Source organism: Cervus canadensis, chromosome 26 (genome assembly GCF_019320065.1).
Source record: "Cervus canadensis isolate Bull #8, Minnesota chromosome 26, ASM1932006v1, whole genome shotgun sequence".
Classification (NCBI taxonomy): domain Eukaryota; kingdom Metazoa; phylum Chordata; class Mammalia; order Artiodactyla; family Cervidae; genus Cervus; species Cervus canadensis.
The window spans coordinates 51,626,120-51,652,787 of record NC_057411.1 but is presented as its reverse complement, the minus strand read 5'-3'; the positions used below and the strand labels follow the sequence as shown (position 1 = coordinate 51,652,787).

The window sequence follows — 26,668 nt, the reverse complement described above, 5'->3', positions numbered from 1 at the left end:
TGACTGTTAGCCCCTGGCAAGGACCAGGGACAGTGCCCTGAAAGGGACCGTGCCTGGCCTATGACAGACGCGCGACAAGCTGCAATCCTTCCTGCTGGAGTCCCACGAGACAGGAGACTAAGCCAGTCCTCCGCCAAACACCAACAGAGCTCCACGCGCTGGGGTCCCAGGGCCCTCCACCCACCCCCCCCACGGCCTCCCTCCTGGGGCCCTCGTGGCTGCCACCCCCATTCACAAGGTCAGCAGGACCTCCCAGGGGCCCCAGAAGGCGTCACTGGTGAATTCTCCCTAATATTCAAGGCAGAAACAACACCACTTCTATACAAAGTCTTGTGGAGAATTCAATGAGTGGGACTGCTCCCCAACCCGCTTGATGAGCTCGGCATTTCTCTGATGCCCAAACCTTAAAGGAGCATTACAAGAAGAGACAAGTGCTGCCTGGCATTCCTCATGATCAGTGCGAAGTCCTAAACCAAACTTTAGCAAATCGAAGCCAAGAATACGAAGGATAATAGTGAGTGACCAAGTAAGGCTCACCGCAAGACGGCTTAACATCTGCATGTCAACCGATGTAGCTTATCACATTAATAGACTAAAAAACTGAAACTATATGACCCTCCCAAAAGATGCAGAAAAAGTATCTGAGAAAAGTCCAGCAACCTCGGAATAGAAGGGAACTTCCTGAACCTGGGGAAAGGGCATCTATGAACCTGAAAACCCAACATCACACTTAGTGGTGAATACTGAATGCTTTCCCTCTGAGACCAGGAACAAGGCAAAAATAGCCTGTGGCAACTCTTCCATTCAACATTGTACTGGAGGTCCTCCCCCGTGCAAAAATGCAAGACAAAGAGGTAAAAGACATCTAATTAGAAAGGAGATGCAAAACTGGCTTTATTCACAGATTACATCATCTGTGTAGGAAATCTGAAGAAATCTTCATAAAAACTACCATATCTAATAATGAATTGAATTTGGCAAGTTGCATAAGACAAGATCAGTATACAAAAGTCAAGTATATCTCTCTATTTTAGCAATGAATAATTGGAAATTAAAATTATAAAATGATACCATTTACAGTAGCATCAACAATATAAAATACTTAGGGATAAATACGTCAAAAAATGTGTAAGACCTCAACAATACAACTATAAAGCTTGGCTGAGTGAAACTTAAGACCTAAACAAATGGAGAAATATATGCTGTGTTTATAAATCTGAAAACTCAGTATTAAGGTGTTAATGCTTCCCAAGTTGATATATAGATTAAACAAAATTCCAAGCAAAGTCCTAGCAGCCTTTTTTTTTGGTTAAAAGTGACAACTTGTTTCTAAAATTCATACAAATACAAAGGACCCAGAATAGCCAAAACAACTCTGAAAAAGAACAAAGTTTTAGACTTATACTACCAATTTTAAGGCTTATTATAAAGCTACCATAATCAAAACAGTGTGATATTGGTGTCAATATAGACAAATAGTTCAATGCAACAGACTACAGAATCCAGAAATATATGGTCAACTGATTTTTGACAAAGGTGCAAAGGCAATGCAGTGGAGAAAGGATAGTCTTCAAAAAATGATGCTGGAATGATTGGCTACCTTTATGCAAAAACAAAATAAAACCTTGATCCATACCTCACACCATATACAAAATGAACCTACAATGGGTTATAGTTCTAAATGAAAAACCGAAAAGTATAAAACTTTTGAATAGAAGAAAAATCTTTGTGACTTTAGGTTATGAAGATAATGTTATGACATCAAAATCCATGAAAAATACTGATACCCTGGACTTTCTCAAAATTAAGAAATTCTGCTCTTCAAAAGATACTCTGACAATGAAAAGACAAGCCACGGACTGGGAGGAAAGATTTGCAAATTATATATCTGATAAAGGACTCGTATACAGTCTAAGCTTATTAAAAAGCTGAGACATTGTTTTGCTAACAAAGGTCTGTCTAGTGAAAGCTATAGTTTTTCCAGTAGTCATATATGGATGTGAGAGTTGGCCTATAAAGAAAGCTGAGCACCGAAGAATTGATGCTTTTGAACTGAGGTGTTGGAGAAGACGCTTGAGAGTCCCTTGGACTGCAAGGAGATTCAACCAGTCAACAATCCTAAAGGAAATCAGTCCTGAATATTCACTGGAAGGACTGATGTTGAAGCTGAAACCCCAATACTTTGGCCACCTGATGCAAAGAACTGACTCACTGGAAAAGACCCTGATGTTGGGAAAGGTTGAAGGCAGGAGGAGAAGGGGACAACAGAGGACGAGATGGTTGGATGGAATCACCGACTCAATGGACATGAGTTTGAGCAAACTCTGGGAATTGGTGATGGACAGGGAGGCCTGGCGTGCTGCAGTCCACGGGGTTGCAAAAGTCAAACACGACTGAGCAACTGAACTGAACTGAACGGAAGGAAATCTCACAAAAGTCAGTAAGGACACAAATTAGGAGGAACAGCGAAAGAACACACGTCGATGTTCACCCAAGAACACAAAAGACCACAGCCTGTTGCTGGTGAGCTCACGAAAGGACGAGGTGTCACACGTCCTCAAGGAAACGCACATGCCACGAGACAGCACTCACGCCCAAGGAACAGCTCAGGTCGACGGGCCTGGCCACGCCGAGCGCTGGCGAGACTGGGGGAGCTGGCACGCACACGCCGCAGTTCATCGAACGGCGGTTACATTTCAGTAAAGCTGCTGAAAACCATGCAAAGTACCAGGCTGTGTTCCCCCTGTGCTTCCGTGCGAGTGCCTCTGACACCGAGCCTTCCTCTCGGAAAAACATGACCTGTCCCCCCACCCCTGCCCTACAAAGCCCCCTGGGAGCCCCCACCCCCGCCCCCACGTCTGCCCTCTGCTCTGCCTGGGGCCCCTCCATCAGGGTCTGGGGCGCCAGGAGGTGGCCAGGCCGGTGGGAAAAGCCTCATGTGGACCCAGGGGTCTTCCAGGCCAGTGCTGGCAGGAGCCGTCCTCAGGGCCTGGATTCAGTCCCGGCCCCACGGTGGCTGCAGCCCCAGCCAGGTGGGCCTCCGGGCCCAGAGCACGGCTGCTCACCATCAGCTGCAAGTTAGTTAGAAAACCAGACACTGGGGAGGCCCTGTCTAGGAGAAGGGCAGCCCCCCTCCCAGGGACTCCCAGCACCCAGCCCTGCCCCTTGGACCCCCGCCCACTCAGCCTGGCTTCTCCCGCTCACCCCCGTGGGCCGGCGTGGCCCCGTCACTTGGGAACCAGGGATTTTTAAACGCTTCCTGTTGGAGAACAGCTGCCTCCCAGTCTTCAGTTGGTTTCCGCATCACAGCAAAGGGACTCAGTCACGTGTCCACACATGTCCACTCCCCCTCGGGCTTCCTACCCCTTCAGGAAGGGTCACCACGGTACGTGAGCTGGAGTCCGCTGTGCTGCACGTTAGCTATCACCAGTTACCCACTGTGCCCACAGCATCGGGTGTATGCAGGTGAGCCCCGATCTGCCAGCTCCCCCCGTCTCCCCTCCTAGGGGTCCCTACATTTGTGAACAGTTGACTTGATCACCGTCATGTGGCCTAATCTGGTTTTCAAGAGGCTAATTAATTCCAGGTTCTCCTCTATTTTTAAACTGCTCAATCATTCTTGCTTCTGCTTCCAGAGGCAGGATGTGGGTGGGAGACTCCGGGGCTCCGTGTGGCGGCGGGGACACTTGCCAGGGATTCAAGGCTCGTGCCCGCCACCCAGCCCCAGAGTGGCTCTGTGACCTGGGTGGCAGCGATGTGCAGGCCGGGAGGGAGGGAACCGGGTGGTGGGGAGGGGGACCTGCAGTCACACAGCCTCCAGGACTGGCTGGAGTTAGACCCGGGCCCGCCCCGTCACCACACCCTAGAGGTGGTCCCCTCTGGGCCCCCAGCACCCCCAGCAAAGGGGTGGGCAGGGCCAGTCCGCGGCCCCCGAGCCCCGGCTCACGGAGCGGCCCTGTTCCCACCATGCCAAGCCTGGGCTCACCGCCCCATACCCTGGGTGCAGGACGCGCCCCACAGCCCGGACGGCCAGCACCGGAAGCTGGAGAAGGAAGCGCATCCTTCCAGGCCGCAGGGGCCAGTGGACAGCGGCGGCCCTGACGTGAGGCTATGACTCCATCTGCCGGAGGCAAAGGGGCTTCGGCGATGCGTGGACCCAGCAGGTCAGAAAGGCAGCCCTGGGCCTCGGGGAGGGCTCCCCGGGATGGACACACAGCACTCCCCCGGGGGGACCGCCGGCAGCCCCCTCTGCGTGGGGAAGCGGCCAGTGGCTCCGGGGGACACAGCGTGTGGCCTCCTCTCTGCAGTCACCACTGCTCAGGGTTGGGCCCAGGGCACCCTCAGGCCCCTGGGGTCCCCACCCGGACCCAGGGCAGCAGGAAAGAGGAAGACGGGGTGCCCGCTGGGGGAGGTGCTAAGCCGTCCGCACGGGAGAAACACTGGGGCGACGTGCTGGTCATTCTGCCCCACTGTCACCGCGCCCGGGGGGGGAGAGGAAGTGGAGGCGAGGCCAGGGAGCGGTGAGGCGGGGGGGGGGGGCAGGAAGGGCAGTCAGGACGGCTGGCAGCCAGGGACCGAGCCCGCGGAGCCCAGGGGGGAGGACGCAGGACAGCGGACAGCAACGCAGACACGCAACCAGGCCGCCGAGACGGGGAGGGACCGGGAGGGGTGGGTCACTTCTGGAACCTCCTCATGGTGCCGCGCACTGGGGACCGTTGTGGGCCCAGTTTGCAGACGGCAAAACTGAGGCTCAGGGAGATGGGTGACCAGCGGCCCGCGGGTGCCTCCCTCGCTGGACCACCGTCTGCAGGGGCGGGAGCGTACCCTCCGACAGGAGCGGACCCTTCCCAAACAGGCAGGGAAGCAGCGAGTGCCGACAGGCCCCCGGGGGAGACATCCCCAGTGTCCACTCTCGGCCGCCACCACGCACAGCGAGGAGGGAGCACGGGGTCAGAAGACTGTGCCTGCCGGAGTTCCGTCCTTCCACCCCGAAGGGCCGCCGGGGAGGCCCCCACACCGGGAGGCAGGGACACCGCCAGCCATGGACCTCAGCACAGCAGAGCAGACCCGGCCTTCCGGGGGCGCCAAGGCCCTCGACCCGCGCCCGGGCCAGCCTTTCTCTCGCCTGCACGATGGTGGCGGCCCCGACCGCCTCACCCTCTCCGGGGGGTGGAGACAGCCTCAGAAGAGACTGGGCCTCTCAGAGTCATCCCCAGAACACCAGGAGGCCTGAGGGGAATGCCCCCCAGCCTTGGGGTGGAGAGGAAAGAGAGGCAGGGAACATGAGGCTCTAGAATGCTCATAAATTTAATTCCACAAAATAAAACTAAAGGATGTATAAATCAGAAGACATCAACAGGGCTTCCCTGGCAGCTCAGGAGTAAAGAATCAGCTTGCCAATGCAGGAAACTCAGGTTTGATCACTGATCCGGGAAGATCCCACGTGCCACAGAGCAACTAAGCCAGTGAGCCACAGATATTGAGCCTGAGCTCTGGAGCCTGGGAGCCACAGCTACTAAAGCCCGTGAGACCTAGAGCCCGTGGTCCGCAACGAGAGAAGCGACTGCCATGAGAAGCTCTCACACCGCAGCTGGAGAGCAGCCCCCCTCCTCACCGCAACTAGAGAAAAGCCCACGCAGCGACAAATACCCAGCACAGCCAAAATAAATGATAAATAAATTAAATTAAATTGTTTTAATGACATCAACAAATAAGGCCAAACGGCAAGTAACAAATTGGGAAAAGCTCCTGCAGCAAAGACACCAGCCAGAAGGAAACCCAACTGCAAAACGGGTAAAAAGGCAGGAAGTCACTCTGTGGAAGAGACAGGAGGAAGCGCCCAGGGACATGATCACCAGAGAGAAGGACACCAGAGTGTCTGCCTCCCCAGTGAGTCAAGCAGCCTGGGGGTCCCGGCTGCGCTGGGGGTGCGGTCGCTGCCGAGGGAGGCGGTGTGACTGCAGTCCTGACTTCGCTGGGGTGACTCTACTCCTAAGGGCCGGTTCCAAGAGGCAGAGGCAGGATCTTAGGGAGAGGGACCACAGGCTGACTGCACACGGATAGAACACGGAAACAACTAGCATAAGTCCTTACGACAGAGTACGATTCTATGAATATTGTGTTTTAATGAACTTTTCAGATAAATGATCACAAGATAATATTCAGTGAACAAAATAAAACTGCTCACCATCAGATTTGCAATGGTTTTTATTTCCTTCTTTTACTCTTCTGTTTTCATAAGCTTCTATAATGAACCACAACGGGCCGCAATTATAATCAGAAATAAGAGAGTCGGTGTCATTTTTTCAAGAAGGCTTGTGTGTTCAGTTGCTCCAGTCCTGTCTGACTCTTTGCCACCCCATGGACTGCAGCCCACCGGGTTCTTCTGTCCGTGAGATTCTCCAGGCAAGAACACTGGAGTGGGTCGCCACGCCGTCCTCCAGGGCGTCTTGCCCTCGCAGGGATCCAGTCCGAGTCTCCCGTGTCTCCTGCGTTGCAGGCAGATTCTTGGCCCCCTTAGCCACTTGGGAAGCCCCTTCAAGGAGGCGGAAGGCTGTAAGCTCACTTTAGTAAAGTGTCCACAGAAAAGAGAGGAGACCTGAGCCAGGGTGAGTTTCCGTCTTCTAGACGATGAGCTCTCCTGCTGGCTTGAGGATGTGGAAGGTTCCGGATGAGGAGGTGAGTCTAGATGGACAACAGCAAGCTTTTAAACATGCTAACTTTTAAGGTTAATCTTCAAGCACCAAAAGGGTAAGACAAAGGTGTAGGAAGAGAAGAGCTGAAGGACACTCAGCGCTGGAACACTCTGCCCAGGACTGTGCCAGGGGCAGCAGGGGAACTGGCCTGTGTGCGGGCTGGGGGACGTGCGTGGGGTCCTCCCGGCCTGGGCCTAGCTCCAGGACCCACCTGCGGGCCTGTGTCTGCCCCCCGGCAGCCATGCCCTTCCACCCAGAGGCCGGGGGCTGCTCAAGAGGCAGACGACGCTCCGGGTGGCCCCTGGGCGCGTGGCCCTGAAAGCAGAGTGGTGGCCGTGGCTCAGCGCACCCTGCTTGAAGGCGGCACAGTGGCCTGAGGCTGCAGCCGTCTCCTCACACACGGGGCCGCACCCATGGTCACTCCTGCCACTCATGGCAGGGCCACAGGAGCACCTGGTGGACCGGCCGGCCTCACGGTCAACCTGAGACGGCGGCTCGTCCCAGCCGAGGGACGACCAGGGAGGAGGATGCCACTGGGCTGACGGGCTCTCGCTCAGGCGGGTCGAGGGGGACCCCGGTGGGCGCCCTGGGGCCAAGCGGGGTGCCAGCCTCCTCTCCCTCTGCCGGGGGGAGGGGGTCACCCGCCGCAGACGCAAGCCCGTCCACAAGGAGCTGCACGCAGACCGCGCTGCCACCACCTTGGCATCTGAGGTCTAGTGATCCTGCTGAGAGGGTGATCGCCCGTGTCTGTCTGTCTGTCTGTCTGTCCCAGCCACGCTGCTCTGTCCCGTCCACTCAAATCAAATCACGCTCCGCGAGGTCGGACCACCTCTCCCACACCTGGCTCAGTCATCCAGCCGCCCTCCTGCGACGTGAATTAATGATGCGCCTGAGGTCGGCGCTGCCCGCGGCGGGGACGGGCGCCACCTGCTGACCCGGTTCCCGGTGCAGCGCAGGGCCCCGGGCGCCGCTGTCCACGGTCCTGCCCACCGGCCCTGATCTCCGCGGCCCGCGGGCTCCTGCATCTGTAGGAAACGCTTCCCTGGAAGACGGCAGTGCCTCTTGAGGCACTTTCTCTTCTCAGCTCAGTGGAATTCCGCGTTTGCACCAAGCCAGGGGAGGCCTGGGAGCTGCCGGGAGGTGCGAATGAGCAGTGTCGGGGATGGGACACATCAGGAAAACAGGAGGGGATTCCAGACCTGGACACAGAGCGAGCAAAGCGGGGTCAGAAACCAAAAGGTGCATGTGTCTTCTCAAAGAGTCTGCGATGGGCTCACATCACCCTTGCAAAAAACGATTCACTCACCAGTCAGCTCTGCGCCACTGAGTTGGAGGCCCCAAGGGAGGACACTGTCCCAGGGTCATGGACAGTAATTTGTCCCACTGGACACGATGGGCCGGGCTTGGCCCTAAACAAGGGCCTCATCAGAAACAGCTGTTCATTGCAACGCCGTCTGCAGAAGCGACACTAGAAATGGCAGGGCCCAACTACACGGTGATCCAGCCACAAGGTGGGGTCCCACGTGGCCAAAAGTGACCACGGGGCCATCTCTAGAAACTGCCACGGATGGGCCTGCAGGCTAGAGGGTTAGGAAAGCACAGCGGGAAGGGTGAGGTCCTCTGCCGAAGAACAGGAGGGGAAAACACTGTGTATGTGTGTGTGTGTGTCTGTGTCTCTGCGTGTGTGTGCGTGTATCTGTGTCTCTGTGTGTGTTTATCTGTATGTTTATGTCTTTGTGTGTCTGTGCGTGTGTGTGTGTGTATCTGTCTCTGTGTGTGTACATCCTTGCTTCTGTTTTTTATAAGCTGTAAAAAATTTGAAAACCATTAACTTTAGAGCAGGGGGAGAATAAGGAGGAACAGATTTCTCTGGGTATAACTTATTTTATAGATTTGTCTGGGAACCATGCAAATATTTCACATGATTATAAAGTTAAATGCAAGTGGGAATATCTCTACATATGCCAAATGGAACAAATTAACCTACTGTGGGTAAGATTTGGGGCATGACTTTACAGAGAGAATGAATTCAAGTAACTTGAAAGTGGTCACTTGGCTATATCTTCTAGAGGGATGTGCCCGAAGGTCAAAAGAACTGATAAAAGAACATCTTAGACGACATGTGTCGGTGAGGGTGTGGAGAAACAGGAGCCTCGCACACGCCCAGGCGATGAAATATGCTGGGGACAGCACCCTGGAGCGCAGGGGGTCCGTGTGAGGCACTAATTCTACTCCTGGAGGACACCCAGAGAACAGACTCGCACGACCGCACACAAACGTGGTCACAGCGACAGCACTCATGACACCCAGACAGTGACCACAGCACACGCCCCGGACAGACAAGCCCAGTGTGGCCCCCCTGGAGGATGAGGCGGCCACGGGAAGGAAGCGCTGACACGGGAACAGCCCTTCACAAGGGTGGACCTTGACGGCAGGATGCTGAGCAAAGGAAGCCGGGCACAAAAGGTCACACGAGTGACTCTGCTCCTGTGGAGCGTCCAGAACAGGCGAATTCATGGGAGCCAGAGAGTAGATTCCTGGTTGCCAGGGGCTGGGGGGTGATGCCCACACAGGAAAGGCTGGTACGGAGCAGCAGAGTTCCGCACAGGAGGAGAGGAGAGCGGCCCTGACCCCCAGGGGTCCCACCAGCCCCCTGCCCGCTGCTGGGAGGACCTGCGGCTTTAGGGAGGGGCACCTACCGGGCGTCTGCCTCTGTGCCGGGAGACCCCTCCCCTGGTGTCCAGCCTCCTTCCCTGCACAGTTCCCACGGCCACGGGTGGGGGCCTCGCCACCCCCCAATTCCCAGCCGACACAGTCCAGCCAGGATGGGGGGCTCGGGGCTGGATCCCTCGAGAGGCCAGAGCGACAGCCACGTTTGGACCCCAGGCTGGGCCCCGGGCACCTCCTTCCTTGAGGCCCCGGATGGGGACGGGCGAATGGAGGGCGCAGGCCGTGCTGGCTGGATCTACTCCCCTCAGTCAAAGCCCAGGCTGCGGCGCAGGGACGGAAGGCGTGTGGGTGCCAGGGCCCCTCCCGCCCGGCCAGCCCACCTCGCCTGCTTGGGAGCCGCTGGGGGAGACAAGGGGACCCCAGGAACCCTGCGGAGGATCTGCCCGGGGGCAGGAATGTCTCGGGATCCCACCGCAGCCCTCTGGGGCCGCACGCCCAGGCTGCGAACTTGTGCAGCTAACCGTGGCCAGGGGAGCAGCCGCGGCAGTCAGGAGGGTGCCAGGCCCCCGGCAGTGAGCCCACAGCACAGCGGTGCGGAGGGGCTGACTAGGGCCCGGCGCCGCGCCCGCTCGCCAGGAGGCACCCGTAAGGCCAGAAACAAGGCGGTCTAGGCCCCTGCGGACACTTCTAGGTGGGACTCAGTGGGCATGTGCGCGCAGCAGGGCCCAAGGCCGCTAAACGGAGCGCAGGACTAGTCCCGCGGCCTGAGCGGCCCTTACCTGGAGCCCGCCGGGGGCGGGGGCTGCTCCTCCACGGCCTCCTCCTGCTGATGGGAGCCGTCAACCCCTCCGCACAGCCTGTCCGCCGCATCCCCCGGGGGTCCTGAGCTGTGTGCCAGGCACTTGTCGGAAGCAGGGGCTTCGGGCTCCGGCCTGCCCGGGGCGTCTTCGGAGGGCGCGGGGTTCGGGGCGCTGGCGGGCAGGGCTTCCAGCGGCCCCGCGGCGGAGCCCTTGGCGCCCACCTTGGCGGAGCAGATGACGCCGCCCGAGCCGCACTTGCCCCGCAGACTCTGGGCGGCCGCGTCCTCCCCGGCGCCCGCGCAGCCCGCGCAGCAGACGCAGGAGTTGAGGAGGCAGTTGGTGGCCGTGGCGCTGAGTCTGTGCGGGCCGCCAGCCGTCCCGTCGGCCGCCGCGGGGACGCCGTTTCCCGGGACTCCCGGGTGGGCGAGGGCGGAGTCCAGGGAGGCGGGCGACTTGGGGTTGAAGATGACCGTGGCCGACAGCTTCATGCCCCCGGTCCGGTGGGCGATCAGCTCGGCCGTCTCGGCGTGCTCCGCTCCCGCCTCCCAGCCGTCCAGGTGCGGCCGCGAGTCCAGGCAGCTGCAGGAGGTGGGGGCCGCCGCCCGCAGCGCGGCGCCCTCGATGCTGTTGTTGTTGCTCGAGTCCTCCCGCTTGGCCGAAGCCGGCGAGCCGACCCCCGCCTCCCGGCCCTCCCCCGTCTCCTGGGGGTCGACGCCGCCGCCGGGGCTGCCCGCCCGCCCGGACCGGCCGCCCGGGGCCTCGGGCGCCCCGTCCACGTCCTCCATGAAGAACACGCTCCCCTCCTCCTCGTCGCCGGCGGGGGGCAGCTGCGCGCGGCCCGGGGACGCCCGCCCGCGGGGGCTGGCCGCGGCGCCCGGCCTGTGGGCGGGGGAAGGGCCGGCGCTGGGCGGGGACAGCAGGGAGGCCATGGCGTCCCCCGCGCTGTGCACCAGGCGGCTGAGCTGCTCCAGCTCCTGATCGTCGCTCTGCACCGAGCAGGCCAGCTCCGCGTCCGCGCGCCTGGGCTCGGCCGGGGCCAGGGCCGGGGGCGCCGGGACGTCCGCCCGGACGGGCAGCTCCACGTCCTGCGAAATGCAGAGGTTCCGCTCCAGCGTGTGCAGCTCCTCCTCCGTCAGCGTCTGCAGCAAATCCCTACAAGCGCCCAGGCAGAAAGGAAGAGTAAGGGCCGCTGAGACGGCCACCCCGCCAGCCCCCAGGCCAACGGGCCTGGGCACCGGTGGTGCCTGCAGTGATCCCCGCAAGGTGTCGATGCCTCCAGGGTCTCCGGGGCCTCGGGTCGGGACAACAGCCCTTTGGGGTGGCTGACTGATTCTAGAACGCACTCTTCCTTAAAAATGAGATTCTGAAGCTTCTTGCTGAAAAACAAGAAAGCCCTGATTCTCAGTGATAACTGCATTAGTAAAACCTTCTGTGAGTGAAAAGATACACGTTGGTTTAACACATAGGTTTTCATCCTTTGGTTCAACAAATACACCTGAGCACTACATGCCAGGCCCAGGGTGACACACAGGAAGACTGGCATGGTCCCTGCCCGTGTGGGTTCTGCAAGAAAGATGCAGATAACAAATGCTTATGAGCGGAAATGGATATACAATCATGACGGCGGCAGCAGAGGAACGTGACCACCAGAAGGAGGCACCGGACACCCTGGAGACTCCCTGGAGGAAGCGGCACTGAACTCGAGGTGAAGTGGATTTAATGACGACGACTGGGATGAGCCCAGCGTGGGTCCTACAGGTCCCATGTCTCAGAACCACTCAGCTGCGGCTTTTCATAGGCTGAACACACTCTGCAAGCAGCACTCAGATCAAGAAATACAGCACTCATGGTGCTCCCAGGAGCCCCCACACACCCCCCACCCCCGCCGTCACTCCCTGCCATGAGCACCCCATGTTCCCTGCAGTGATTACACCTGTTCTTCCCCAGGTAGATGGATTCCGTGGCCCGCCCTGCTCCCCGGCCCATCAGCTCTACATTCTGGACGGCTCCTCGGTCTGCACTGCTCCGCGGCAGGCGGTCAGCCCATGCTGGATGTGTGAAGAGACGCCAGAAGAGACACTGGACACCCAGTTAAATTGGAGCTTCAAGTAAACAACAAATACTTTTTCTTTAAAAGAAGGAGTGGCTTTTTTAAAAAAATTATTTGTATTTATTTATTTGGCTATGCTGGGTCTTAGTTGAGGCTAACTTTGATCTTCGGTGCAGCATGTGGGATGTTTAGTTGAGACCTGTGGGATCTAGTTCCCTGGCCAGGGACCAAACCCAGGCCCCCTGCATTGGAAGCCAGGAGTCTTAGCCACTGGATCACCAGGGAAGTCCCAACAAACACTTAAAAAGTGTATGAATATTTTTTAGAGTAAGTATGTCCCAAATGGCCCCCACTGGGGGCATTTCTACATATTCTAACAAAGTATTACCGTGTATCTGAAATTCAAATTTAATCCGACTTTCTGCTATTTCGCGGTTCCAGCCCTGGCAACCCTCTCTGGTGAGACGTGTGGTTGTAAATCCTTTTGTCTCTCCCAGGGGAAACGCCCCGCAGGTCACCTCTGAAGCTGTTCTACACCCCAGGGGCCCTGGCTGCCAGAGCCACGTCTCTGAGGCCCTGTCCTCGGGAGCGCGGGGGGTGAATTTCTGCAAGTGAGGGCGCTGAGCTGGTGAGGAGCAGGTCCCTGCCCAGAGCCCAAGGGCACTCCGCCTTCCCCGTTTCCTCCGCTTTGGTGAGTGTGCAGTGGTTCCTCACTGAGGTTTTAAACTGTCTAGCCTGCTCACTCGGGAGGCTGTGCACCCGTTCACATGCCAACCGACCCCTAGAGATCCTCTCTGAAGTGCCTGTTCAGGACTTTCACCCATTTTTGTTGGGCTAACTCTTCTTACAGATTGACAGGAGCTCTTCACTGGGTGTCGTTTCCAGCTCGCGGCCTTCTCACTCTTAATGGTGTCTTTGAACAAACTCAAGTTTCTAATTTCAATCAAGTTGAATATGTCATGCTTCTCTCTGTGGTTGGTGTTCCTCTGCCCTGTTGAAGGAATCTCTGCCTACTTGAAAAGCACAAAGATGTACTCAATTTTTTCCTCTGAAATTGTTGTTTTACTTTTCACCTTTGTACTTGCAGTCAACCTAGAATTGACATGTTCCTGAGTGTAGTAACTTCCCCGATGGCGCAAGTGGTAAAGAATCCCCCTGCCAATTCAGGAAACCCAAGAGATGCGGGTTCAATCCCTGGCTTGGGAAGATCCCCTGGAGAAGGAAATGGCAATTCACCCCAGTATTCTTGCCTGGGAAATTCCATGGACAGAGGAGCCTGACGGGGTCACAAAGAGTGGGATACAACTGAGCAAGTGAGCACGTTTGAGTGTATTAAGGATCTTTTTCCTCGTGTGGATATTTACTGGTTCAGCTGTTCATGGAAAAAGCCAGCCATCCTCCACTGTTCTGCCGTCACCCTTGTTGTGAATCACGTGTTGGCCGCTCCGGACCCTCTGTTCTGTCGAAAGCCCTGTGCACGACACCTCTGCCAGCGTGACTACGAGTTATGACAGGAAGTGTCTCCAACTCTGCCCGTTTTTTCTGAAGCACACTCAGCAGAAATGCACACGTTATGTTCACAAACTTGGTCACACCAGCACCATCTGTGGAAACTACCCAAAGGCAACTCAGAGCAGAACAGAGAAATGATATTCTTCTTTGCCCTTTTCCTCCAGCAATTGTTTTTTCTTGGCTATTCCAGGCCCTGTGCCTTTCTATGCGAATTTTAGAATTAGTTTGTCAATTTCCACAAAAGAAAAAGCCTCTTGGGATTTTGTTTGAGGTTGCATTGAACTCAGAGATTAATTTGAGAATCACTGATATCCTCCTGGTATTGAGTTTCCCACTCCCACAGCTATTTACTTAGGTCTTTAAAATTTTGGGTCAAAAACATTTTGTAACTTTCAGTAGAGGTCTCAGACATCTTCAGATTGATGCTTAAGTAATTAATATTTATTGACACTATTATAAATAATACTTAATTTTTTATTGTGATAAAATACAAGTAACATAAAACTTCCCACCTTAACCATTTTAAGTGACAGTTCAGTGGTATTCACCAGGGCTTCCCTGGTGGCTCAGCTGGTAAAGAATCTGCCTGCAGTGTGGGAGACCTGGGTTCAATCCTGGGTTGGGAAGACCCCCTGAAGAAGGGGAAGGCTACTCACTCCAGTATTCTGGCCTGGAGAATTCCATGGCCTGTATAGTCCACGGGGTCTCAAAATTGGACAGGACTGAGCGACTTTCATTTTCAGCAGTATTAAATATATTCATATTGCTGTGCATCCATCCCCTAGCGCTTCATGTTATAAAACTAAAACTCAGTCCCCATGAAACGTCATCCACTCCCTCCAGCCCCTGACAACCACCATTTATGCTTTCTGTCTCTATCATTTAGATGATTCTAGGGAACTTCTGTCACTGGAATCACACACTATCTCTTTGTGGTTGGCTTACTTCATTGAGCATGACCACACAGTTCATCCATGTTGTCGCATGTGCTGTAGGGCTGTTGTTGTAGCATGTTTTTAAGGCCAAATAACATCCTAGTGTAAGGCCGGACCGCATTGCGCTTATCCATTCATCTGTCAACAGTTGCCTCCACGTCTTAGCTGCTGTGAATGATGCTGCAGTGAACACAAGTGTACAAACATCTCTTCAAGATGCTACTTTCAATTCTCTTGGGTAAAAAGCCAGAAGAGGAATTGCCAGAAATCATGGTAGTTCTCTTTTAATATTTTGAGGAACCTCCAGAGCAGCTGCACCATTTTACATTGCCACCAGTGGTTCACAAGAGTTCCAATTTCTCCACGTCCTCACCAGCGCTTGTTGCTTCCTAGTTTTGGTTTTGTTGTTTGATAGTAGCCTTCCTCGTGGGTGTGAGGTTTGGATTTGCGTCTCCCTAACAATCGTCAGGCTGGTTCATGTGCTTACTGGTCATCTTCTCTGGAGAAATGTCTATTCACATCCTTTGCCCATTTTTAGTTGGGTGGTTTATTTGTTGTTGTTCTTGGTGTTGAGTTTTAGGAGTTTTCCACATATTTTAGGTATTAATCCCTTATCAGATATATGATATGCAAATATTTTCTCCATTCCATGGGTTGCCTTTTTACTCTATTGTAGTGTCTGTTGAGGCACAAAATTTTGAAATTTTCACACAGTCCAGTGTGTCTAATTTTTCTTGTTACCTGTGCCTCTGGCGTCACATCCGGGAAACCACTGCCAGGTGTAACGTCATGAGCTTATGTCCTATGCTTTCTCACAGTAATTTTGTAGTTCTAGCTCTTACATTTAGATCTTTGATCCACTTTGAGTTAATTTTTATATAAGGTGTTAGGTAAGCATCCAGTTTCTGGACGGCTCCCAGGCCTACACTGCTCCGCGGCAGGCTGTCAGCCCGTGCTGGATGTGTGAGGAGGCGCCAGAAGAGACACTGGACACCCAGTTAAATTGGAACTTCAGGTAAACAACAAATACTTTCTCTTTAAAAGAAGGAGTGGCTTTAAGGAAAATTTATTTGTATTTATTTATTTGGCTATGCTGGGTCTTAGTTGAGGCTAACTTTGATCTTCGGTGCAATGTGTACATATGTGTGTATATCTTTTATTAGATTAAGGAAATTCCTCTCTTTTCCTAATTTGCTAAGAGATGTTTTGATCATAGGTGTCATTTTTTCCCAATTCTTTTTCTGTAACTTTCAAAATGATTTGGTTTTTCTTCCTTTTTAAAAATTAATACAGAAAAACATTGACTTTATTTTCAAATGTTAAACTATGCTATGCATAAGTTAAACTTTCTCAGACATTATAATCATTGTTTTGTACAGCCCTTATTCATTTATACTAATTCACATCAGGGTCTTAAGTCTCTCCTGTGCACCCACATTTCCATCTGGGATTTTTTCCTTTGTCGAAAGAACTGCAATTAGCTTTTCTTTATGTGCAGTCTGGTGATACCATATCTTTAGTTTTCTATTTCTGAATAGCCCACTATTTCAACTTAATTTTTGTAGAGTATTTTTCCTGGTTATAAAATTCTGATTGGCAGCTTTTTCCTTTCAGCACTTTAAATATACACCATTTCATTGCCTGCTTCCATTGTTTTTAAGAAGACAGCTGTCAATTTATATTCATTTCAAAGTAGTATGTCCTTTTCCTCTGGCTGTGTTTAAGGGCTTTCTCCATTTCAGCCATTTTCCTGTGACATACCCAGGTGTATTTTATGTTCATCTTGCGTGTAGTTTTCCTGAGTCTCCTGAATCTGTGGGCAGAGATTTCTCTTCAGTTTTGAAAACTTCTTGGCCATTCTTTCTCTGAATACAGCTTCAGCAAACTGCCTGTTTTCTCCATTCCTTCCTTCTGGTCCTAATTATGCGTATTAAGACTCCTGAGTGTGTCGCCCATCTCCGAGGCTCTGGACTCTGCCCCTCCAGAGTCCCCAGCACCTGGCCCCTCCCCAACCCCATGCGCCCACCCTCCCCCACGGACACTGCCCACCCAGGGCCTGCTCTTCCCTTCCCGGCCTAGGATCGTCCACCCTCTTCCCTTGCTCCTTGTCTCCTCTCCCAGCTGAGCGCCCAGAGAGGGCAAGGGACTCAGCCTCTGGGTCCAGCATCACGTCCTGCTCAGGACGCCCACTGACCCTCCTGAGGCTTCCCAGGTCGCTCCTCCCTGTCAGGGTTCATAGTGCACTTGGCTCCTGATGGGGCAAAGGGCAAGAAGGCCAGCGGAGGAAAGCTGCCCTGGACCAGGAAGTCCTGCCAGGCCCAGGGAGAGCGTGGCAGGGGGCCCCGGGGTCCTGGACCAACAACTAGGGATGGGGGGCTTCTCAGGGACCAGGGATGGTGGGAGGAAAGACCTCAGGGTCCGCCGAGATGGAGCCAGAAAGGCGCCCAGGGGACGCAGCCTTAGAGGACAGCCCCTGCTGACCCATCCCAACAGGAGCCTCTGCTGGGCCCTGTCGCTCACAGAGGCCACCGCTGGGAGGGTGGGGGGCGGCTAGAGGGGGCAGAATGAGCCTCAGGGCGGGGGAGGCACTGTTCACTGAGAACTGAGCACTTCACCCCTAAACTAGTCAACACCCTAAACCAGTCAGTATCCTGAAACTAGTCAACACCCTAAACCAGTCTACACCCTTAGTCAGTATCCCTAAACTAGTCAGTATCCCAAAACTAGTCAACACCCTAAACCATTCATTATCCCTAAACTAGTCAACACCCTGAAACTAGTCAACACCCCTAGTCAACACCCCCTAAACTAGTCCACACCCTAGTCAACACCCCCAAACTAGTCCACACCCTAGTCACCACCCCTAAACTAGTCAACACCCCATAAACCAATCAACACCCCTAAGCCAGTCAACACCCCCTAAACTAGTCAACACTCCTTAAACTAGTCAATATCCCTAAACTGGTCAATACCCCTAGACTAGTCAACACCCCTTAGTTAATACCACTAAACCAGTCAACACCTCTAAATCAGTCAATACCCCTAAACTAGTCAACACCTCCTAAACTAGTCAACATCCTAGTCAGTACCCCTAAACTAGTCAACACCCTAAACTAGTCAGCACTCCTAAACTAGTCAATATCCCTAAACTAGTCAACACCCCTAAACCAGTCAAAGAACTAGTAGAAGGCCCGTGCCTGGGCCCCAGTCCAGCGCATGTGGGGGGCCTGGCCCAGGGGGACGCTGTGTGTGGCCCTGTCCACCCCGCACCACCTGGTTTCACAGTCGCTCCGTCACAGAGACGTTTCCGTGAGAAACCAGAAGGGGGCCTGGCGTCCACGCCGTCAGCCAGGGCGGCTGGCGTCTTGGGGCAGGACGCTTGTGTGCGATTAAGGCCAAGAACGAGAACCTGTTCTGTGGGGGAGAAAGGGGTGGGGGTGAGAGGGAGCTCCGAACAGTGGAGCCAACGGTAAAGGCGCCAGCACCGCCGACGTGAACGGAGGTCAACGCCGGGGCTTTCGGTGAACAGAAGGCAAAGAGTCAACTTCACAGAGACGTGCAAAGGCAACCACGCTCTGAAGCTGTGCCCCGAGGAAACACATACCCTGGAGCTATAGGAGGGCAAAGCAAGATCACACTCGTGAGAGAGGTCACTGCCAGCCCTGGACCCGTCGCAGCCCCGAGGGGCTCAGGGGCACACACCGCCCTCCCCTCACCTGATTTTCCGCAGCAGCGTGTGGAAGGGCCGGAACAGCTCGGACATGTCCTCCACCTTGCGGTCCAGGTTCAGGGGTCCGTCCGCGTAGACCACGAGGCCGCTGCATCCAAGACACACAAAAAAGCCAGCCCGGCCTCAGCCCTGTGGCCGCGGGGCAGGCCCAGACCACTCCTGCACACGCTCCCCTTTGCGCTCGAGTTGTAAGTAAGTTAGGAGAAAGCATGAAGGTTACCCAGATTCATCCCTTTTCAAAACTGGTCAGCCTGTGTTCGTTTGAGGGATCATAAAATAATCATAAAACATGTCTGCACACTTCTCTGCTGCCATCAGATAAATCAGCATCGAGATTTGTTGCTAAATCTACCTCCTTGAAAGTGGAAACACTGGCGTGCTAAATCGCTTCAGTCATGTTCAGACTCTTTGAGACCCTAAGGACCGTAGCCCACCGGGTTCCTCTGTCCATAGGATTCTCCAGGCAGGAGTACTGGAGTGGGTTGCCACGCCCTCCTCCAGGGGATCTTCCTGACTCAGGGATCGAACCCGAGTCTCCTGCCTTGCAGGCAAATTCTTTACCGCTGAGCCACCAGGGAAGCCCAGAAACACCGGATTTGTGTTTAAATATAACACAGACACAGGGTTTGTGAGACTGGCTCTGAAAACACCCACTGCAAAGAGAAACAGGAGTTGGGACTGAGGCCCAGCTGGCCCTCCCACCAGCCCGGGAACCCTGACCCCAGGGCTGGCCCCTCGGAGGTGGGGAGGGGTCCTTCGGGGGCACTGCATAAATGGGGCGAGACTTTCCAGATGGTGGTGGTTCAATTAATGGTGTTTGGGGAACAATTTCCCAAGACAGAACCTTGACTTCGCGGGTAAATGTGCTGGTCACAGCACCAAGGCAGAATGAAAACAGGCAGAAAAAAAAGGCGGGTTTGGGGAATCCAGGGTTAGTTTCTCTGCGGCAGGTGGGGTCTTAATTCCCCTGCACTGAAAGGGGGATTCTTAACCTCCGGACCACCACGGAAGTCCCAAGAGTATTTTTTTTAACCAATCCCTAAATTCTGGATAGGGCTTCCCTGGTGGCTTAGTTGGTAAAGAACCCGCCTGCAGTGCACGAGACCCAGGTTTGATCCCTGGGGTTGAGAAGATCCCCTGGAAAGCAATGACAACTCACTCCAGTACTCTTGCCTCGAGAATCCCATGGACAGAGAAGCCTGGCGGGCTACGATCCATGGGATCACAAAGAGTCGGACACGACTGATTTAATACTTTCACACTTTAATTCTGGATACATACCTCCCTACCAAATTTTTATGATTAAAAATAAAATTTCAGTGAAAAAGCTTCATAAATACATGTTTTGTGTCCTGCTAGGTCAACACAACGAAATTCTGCAGGAATTCACTGTGCTACCTCCTGCCAGGCACCAAGGACATTGGGTGACTTGGGGGAGGACGGTGCTCCGTGACACAGGCCAGTGGGGGGACACAAAGGTGAGCCAGACTCACTTACATGAAACCTCCCGAATCGGAACACCTACGGAGAGGTGGGAGGACAGGGGTGGGGGTGGCGGCCGAGGGGTCGGTGATCTCCTTTCAGAGACAACAGTCACTGAAATCAGTGGTGACGGTTGTACAACCCAGAAGCACGTGCTTCTGTCCAACACCCTCGCTTTCATCTTAGACAGGCAGGCTATCTAAGGGCCTCCTTTGCGGTTTAGAACAGGTTCCCTCTCAGACGGCGGAAGCTGATGAGAGTTTCCCGAGAGGATCTGGTTTCTCCCAAGACCACCGTCGAGACCTCGCAGAGGGAAGGCAACTCAGGGGCCCAGTGGGGCCAGAAAAAGCGAGGTGCGGGCCACACCCCAAGCCCAAGGGAAGCTGCAGGTGTGGCGGGGGCGGACGCCACATGTCCCAAGGTGGCTGCTCAGGCTTCCCTGAAGCACTGGGCCCCAGCTGTCTGCCCCCCACCCATCTTCCCGGGTCTTCATCGCCTAGGTCCTCCTTGCACTCCAGGGCACGTGAGACTCTGCTCCAGAGTCCCGGGCAGTGGCATCTGCCCAGCTTGCTCCCCACTGGTCCTGCACGTGGCACACAACCCATCTAGGCCCCTGTGGTCCAGGCTACAGACACCCCTATGTCCCAGAGGCTGGGCCACGGGAACTGCTTACCCCCCCGAGGGTTCTCCCCGCGGCCTATGCATGGACCAGTCCTGGCCCACGTGTCCACCCCACACTCCCCGGGCCAGTCCACCGATGGCCACACCTACCAGCGGCCTCCGCTCCCGGCACCCCAGGTGCCCCATCCCTCACCTGGCGGGAGGGCAGGCGGTCGCCATCTGGGAGTCCAGGTGCGGGTGAGCAGCCGTGGACCAAGCCCAGAACATCTGGGCTCTGACCTTGGCTCCAAGAGTCTCCGAGACCCCCAGCATGTGACTGAGCGCTTCCTGCCTCCAACTTCTTAGGCCTGAGCCCACGTGGTGCCTGCCATCTCCGAGGCCGCGAGCCCACAGGCCTGACCTAGAGCTCTCCAGCCCTCACCGCTGTGCTCCCACCCCATCACCAGGCCCCCCTGCTCTTCAGCCCACGGGCCCCGCCTCCCAGCCAGCCCGCGAATCGTCCAGACAAGCTCGTCACATCCTCCCCAGGAACCAGGGGCACCTCGCCTCTCATCCCTGCAAAGCAGGCTCACACAGCCCCTGCTGGTCCCCTGTGCCTGACTGCGGGGTCTTCCCCCAGCGCTGGGCATGCCCGGGGCTGTCACATTCACCTGTCCTCCTCATCGAGGCTGGGGGGTCCCTCCCGCACCAGGGTGGGGGGCACCTGGAACGCCTGGCTCCTTGTCTGCTGGGACAAGGGCAGGCCCACCCGGGGACTGCTCTGTGGCAGGGGGACGGCCACCTTCAGGATACGAGCACCGCTCACCACCACCCAGAGGGGCCTGGCACCCCTGGGTTTCTGCAAAACGACCATCCGGGGCACCGTGAGGGACACTCACCACACGATGGCCAGCCGGGGGATGGTGAACATGAGGGCCGGCTCGTAGTCGTCAATCATGTCCTGGGTCAGGTACCCGAAGTCCAGGGCCCTGGCAGGGAGGAAACAGGGAGCAGGCATGACCACGGCCAGACGGGAGCCGGGAGGGCGGCTGTGCAGGTCTCACGAGTGGACACACGGAGGACGGCGGCTGGACAAGCCCGCTCCAAGAGGCCCAGCATGGGCGGCTCCCCCTCGGCCTCCCCCACCTTCCCACCTCCTGACCCAGGTCTCACGAGTGGACACACGGAGGACGGCGGCTGGACAAGCCCGCTCCAAGAGGCCCAGCATGGGCGGCTCCCCCTCCGCCTCCCCCACCTTCCCACCTCCTGACCCACCGCTGGACGGAAGTGGGGAGCAGGAAAGAGGTGCCCGCCGAGGGGGGCTGGTGGGCACAGCTTGCCATCCGACACCCGAGAGTAAACGTGATGCAGGAACGCCGCCCTGAACCGTCAACAGTCCCTGAGAGGCCAGCAACTGCTCTCCTGCGTTCACCCACTTCCAGGGAGATGGCGTCCCTGACGCGTGGGCAGGTGCGCCCCGGCGTGTTCAAAACCAAAGGTTTCCTGCTGTCTGACCGTTTGCTGATTTGGAATATCTATCAACGCCTAAGAGTGAGCAATTGGTCTCAAAAAATTAACAAACTTAACGACGTGACACTCTTGGTGTTTAGTCGCTCAGTCGTGTCCAACACTTTGGTACCCCATGAACCGTAGCCCACCAGGCTCCTCTGTCCATGGGATTCTCCAGGCAAGAGTACTGGAGTGGGTTGCCATTTCCTTCTCCAATGATGTGATATTAGGCAAGTTCAAAACTCACCTGCCACCGAATCACTTGTCAAATACGAGGACTATTCCAGGTTCAATCTTAGTCTAGTCATAAAATCTGACTTCAGATCTGAGCCCCCTCCCCGAACAAGGTATGCTTAGATTACCGATGAATCACCCCTGAAACCCAGCCCATGAGGGCTCCATCCTGGCCTGGCAGGGAGAGGAGTGGAGGACAGGAAGTGAGGAGCGGGAGGAGGCGAGCGAGGAGACGGGTGAGGAGGTGAGGAGCCTGGCTCCTGGGGCTGAGTCTGGAGCCTCCCTGGACCCAGCGAGCTTCACCTGCAGGACCCACCCTCGGGGCCCAGAGAAACGGGACTGTGGGGCTGGGGGGGGGAGGCACCAGGGCTCATGGACGCGGCGCACGGGCACGGCACCCTTCCCGGGTGCGGCCCTCCCCCCGGCAGGGGGAGCGGCCCCCGGGTCACAGGGCCTCACCTCTCCACCGTCTCGCAGAACAACACGATGACCTCCTGCTGCACGTAGTACTCCCGGGGGGACTTCACCGGCACCATGGCCGACACGTAGCTGCAGGCACAGGGGTGGGGGTGAGGGCCACACCCGGGGCGCCCAGCCGTGTCCCCGAGCCCAGAACGTCTTAGTGGACAACCAAATGGGGTCCCTCTGACTGCAGCCCCCTGGCGCCTCTCAGGGGCTCACAAGCTCGCAGACCCAGCATCACCGCCCCTATTTTGAGCCGAAGCTCCTACCTCCTTGGGCCCACAGACCGGCCGGGAGCCACCACTGCTCATTCTAAGAGGCCCATGCCTCGCCGGAAGGAGGGAGTGACCACGTGCATCCAGGGTGGCGAGGGGCCCTGGCCCCTGCGGAGCAGGACTCACCCCTTCCCCAGGTGAGGACGTTTTTCGTTCCTCCTAAGTGACTAACTAGCCTCTCTTGTAATAAAAGCTCACTTGGGGAAATCTGGAGCAGACAAGCAGGTGGAAAGGTAGAAAGCTCATGTGTGGGCCCCGCCCCCTAGAGAACCATCTGGAACCTTGTGACTTCCTCCTCCGCCCACGCGTCACAAGTCAGGCAGTTTCCGATAACCCGCACCGCCGTGGAGGGCCTTGGGCCTCCTGCGTCTCCTGCACCCCAAGCGTGTCCGTGTCTGTGGACATCCTGCAGCCCAGTCCCCACAGTCCCGGGCCCTCCAGAGCCCTTGGGGGCTGGCAGGGTGGGGAAGGGCCCTGTCCTGTCATCTGACGCTGGTGGAAGGGCAGGGCAGGCCCACTGAGCTGCAGGGGGCCCCCCACACGCTGGAGGTGGGGGCCCAGCAGGACCCTAGTGACCACCTCATACCGGCTCAGGCGGTGTCCCGGGTGGGAGCCCAGAGACGTGGGCTAGGAGGGGGCGGTGGATGACCTGCACCCACAGGACCGCCAGGGGTGTTTCACCGCTGGGGGGTGGGGGGCGCCAGGGGCAGAGGTGGGGGCGGGACCTGGGTCCCCTCATCCCTGGTCCTTCCGCCTGCCCTGGTCCCTCCCCTCACAGTGCCCACCCCCACCCACCCCAGGGGTCCGCTCCACCCTCACGCCCGGAACCAGCTGGGGAGGGGCCTCCCTTCGCGGAGGCTTCAGCCGCGGACGGCCGAGCCCCCCACCAGCAGGCCACGGCCTCCGGTCACCTCAGCTCGAACTCCGCGAACAGCACGTCGAAGTGCCGGAGCGCCTCCCGCATCTTCTCCGTGTAGGTGTTGAGGTCCCGCAGCGCCTGGTCGCGCAGGGCCCCGCGCACATCCTCCAAGCTGCGGGTCAGTTCCTTGGCCAGCGGCCGCATGGCCATGCTCTCCAGCTCGCGGTTCATGATGATGGAGCCGGCGGCCAGGCACTGCGGGCAGTGGAGGGGTCAGGGCGGCCACACGTGGGCCGGGGCCGGGGTGGGAGGCGTGGCCTCCCCGATGCCCTCCCCCGCCTCCCATCCCTGAGACCCCTCTCCGCCTCCAATCCCTGAGACCCCTCCCCCGCCTCCCATCCCTGAGACCCCTCCCCGCCTCCCATCCCTGAGACCCCTCTCCGCTGCTCTCGCCATCCGCCCCCCTCTCTGGGCACCGGCTCCCTACTGGTTTCTCTTAGATGCAGAGCATCTAAGAGCAAATGCCCTTGGGTTTAGGGCTCCAGGAGGGGCCCTCCTGGGCCTGTGACCCCTGTCTCCTCCCCCTGGCCCCGCAGAAACCCCGCAGACACCCCGCATACACCACCTTCCGGCTCTTGCCCAGGCACACAGCCCACAGCTGCCCCGGGCTTTCCGAGACCCCCGACCTTTCTAAGATGCAGACACCTCCTGTCCACAAAGCCTCCCTGCCTCGCCTCACGGCCCCTACAGCTGCCCCTTCCCTTGGGACCCACACTGCAGAGGTGAAACCTGAGGCTGGGGGAAGAGACAGCCTGCCTGGGGCCACCCCCACCGTCCGGAGCGGTCCCCAGCGGGGACACCCGAGCCAGGCGGCTCGGAGGAGCGAGGTGGGACAGACGGAGATGGGGGAGCAGGCGGGCCCAGGGCCGGCAGTGTGCAGGGAGGCGGGGGCAGGCCAGGAGTCCTGGAGAGCTGGGTGGGGGGGGACTGCTTGTGCTAGCGTCCTGAGAGAGGGGCCAGGGAGGGGGCTCCCCATGGACACTGCTGCCCAGAGTGAGGCTGGTCCTGCCTGGGAGGGTCACCTCCCTCCAGAGCCTCAGGCGCCTCCTTGGGAGCGGAACACCGCGATCTAAGGGCCGTGTGAGTGTTGGTGGGAGTGCGGGCTGGGGTGCAGCCCCCCGGCCCGGGCAGGAGTGAACAGCCCCGTGAGGGGGGTCAGTGCCGTCTGAGTGTCGGGGTTACTGCAGCAGAGGACCATGTTCACATGTCTGGGGGCTGAAGAACCTCATAGAAATCACATGTGAAACCTCGTGTCTGTATTTGCTTGTGTAGTTTCAGGGGAGCAGGCTCAGCACCGTCTGCCACCCGGAGGAGAGGAGACGCCCTGCATCTGCAGGCGCCCATGGGGGACAGTCACGGAGGACCAGCTGGGCTACCTCGGCGCCGAACCACAGCTGGCCGGCCAGGTTGTCGTGGCGGATCTCCTCGGGGAACTTGACACAGAAGTCCCGCGGGGCTCGGTCCTGGGGGATGCATGCGTCCATGATCTGGTTAATGATGTTCAGCACGTTGTCCTGAAACAGAAGCGGGGAGGGCACTAGGACGCAGCTGCAGCTGGCGGCTTGGCAGGACCGCTGGGCAAATCCGAGAAACAAGCACTGGTGTGCCGGGAGGTGTCGTGGCCATGCGGCAGTGCCCGGGGGCCTGTTTGGCTCACACTGCGAGGAGCCCGACCGTCCCAGAAGCACCCAGGGAGGACCACCCGCCTGCCTCCCCTTCCCCACGGCCAGGTGTCTAGGGCGCCAGCCACGAGCACTGGGGCACTTCCCACATCAGTCCCTGCGGGCACAGTGCGTCGCCCTCTGCGACGGCCGAACCTCCCCCTGCAGACCCACCCTAGGCTCCCTGCAGGCTCGGCCACGGTGACCGCCCCAAACATCTCTCTGAACGCCTGTGCACACATTTCTGAGGACAGAGCTAGAGAAACGGAATTCCTGGGTGGACAGATGGTGGGTAGGTGCCCAATATGCTCATGAAGAAGAGGGGAGAAATAACTCCAGAAAGAATGAAGGGATGGAGCCAAAGAGAAAACAACGCCCAGTTGGGGGTGTGACTGGTGATGGAAGTAAAGTCCGATGCTATAAAGAGCAATATGGCAAAGGAACCTGGAATGTTAGGTCCATGAATCAAGGCAAATTAGAAGTGGTCAAGCAGGAGATGGAGAGAGTGAACATAGACATTTTAGGAATCAGTGAACTAAAATGGACTGGAATGGGCGTGTTTAACTCAGATGACTATTATATCTACTACTGTGGGCAGGAATCCCTTAGAAGAAATGGAGTAGCCCTCACAGTCAACAGAAGAGTCCGAAATACATTACTTGGATGCAATCTCAAAAACAAAAGAGTGATCTCTGTTAGTTTTCAAGGCAAACCATTCAATATCACAGTAATCCATCTCTGTGGCCCAACCACTAATGCCAAAGAAACTGAAGCTGAACATGTCTATGAGGCCCTACAAGATCTTCTAGAACTAACACCAAAAAAAGGTGTCCTTGTCATCACAGGGGATTGGAATGCAAAAGTAGGAAGTCAAGAGATACCTGGAGTAACAGGCAAGTTTGGCCTTGGAGTACAAAATGAAGCAGGACAAAGGCTAATAGAGTTTTACCAAGAGAACATGCTGGTCATAGCAAACACCCTCCTCCAACAACACAAGAGAAGACTCTACACATGGACATCACCAGATGGTCAACACCGAAATCAGATTGATTATATTCTTTGCAGGCGAAGATGGAGAAGCTCTATACAGTCAGCAAATACAAGACCGGGAGCTGACGGTGGCTCAGATCATGA

At 56.6% G+C, this 26,668-nt stretch overlaps 1 protein-coding gene across 10 annotated transcripts in view; it reads right to left on the bottom strand.

Moving 5' to 3' along the window:
- ZFYVE28 (zinc finger FYVE-type containing 28) overlaps positions 1 to 26,668 on the bottom strand; it is a 97,069-nt gene that overhangs the window by 16,724 nt on the left and 53,677 nt on the right. For 3 of the 10 annotated variants that reach the window (XM_043448067.1, XM_043448070.1, XM_043448068.1), the window contains exons 3-8: positions 25,250 to 25,387; positions 23,866 to 24,068; positions 22,677 to 22,766; positions 21,374 to 21,463; positions 18,379 to 18,480; positions 10,145 to 11,317 (exon numbers count right to left, since the gene is read on the bottom strand). In XM_043448067.1, the coding sequence (XP_043304002.1) occupies positions 10,145 to 11,317; positions 18,379 to 18,480; positions 21,374 to 21,463; positions 22,677 to 22,766; positions 23,866 to 24,068; positions 25,250 to 25,387 (1,796 nt within the window). The other 7 variants (XM_043448073.1, XM_043448075.1, XM_043448072.1 and 4 more) reach the window with 7 other exon arrangements.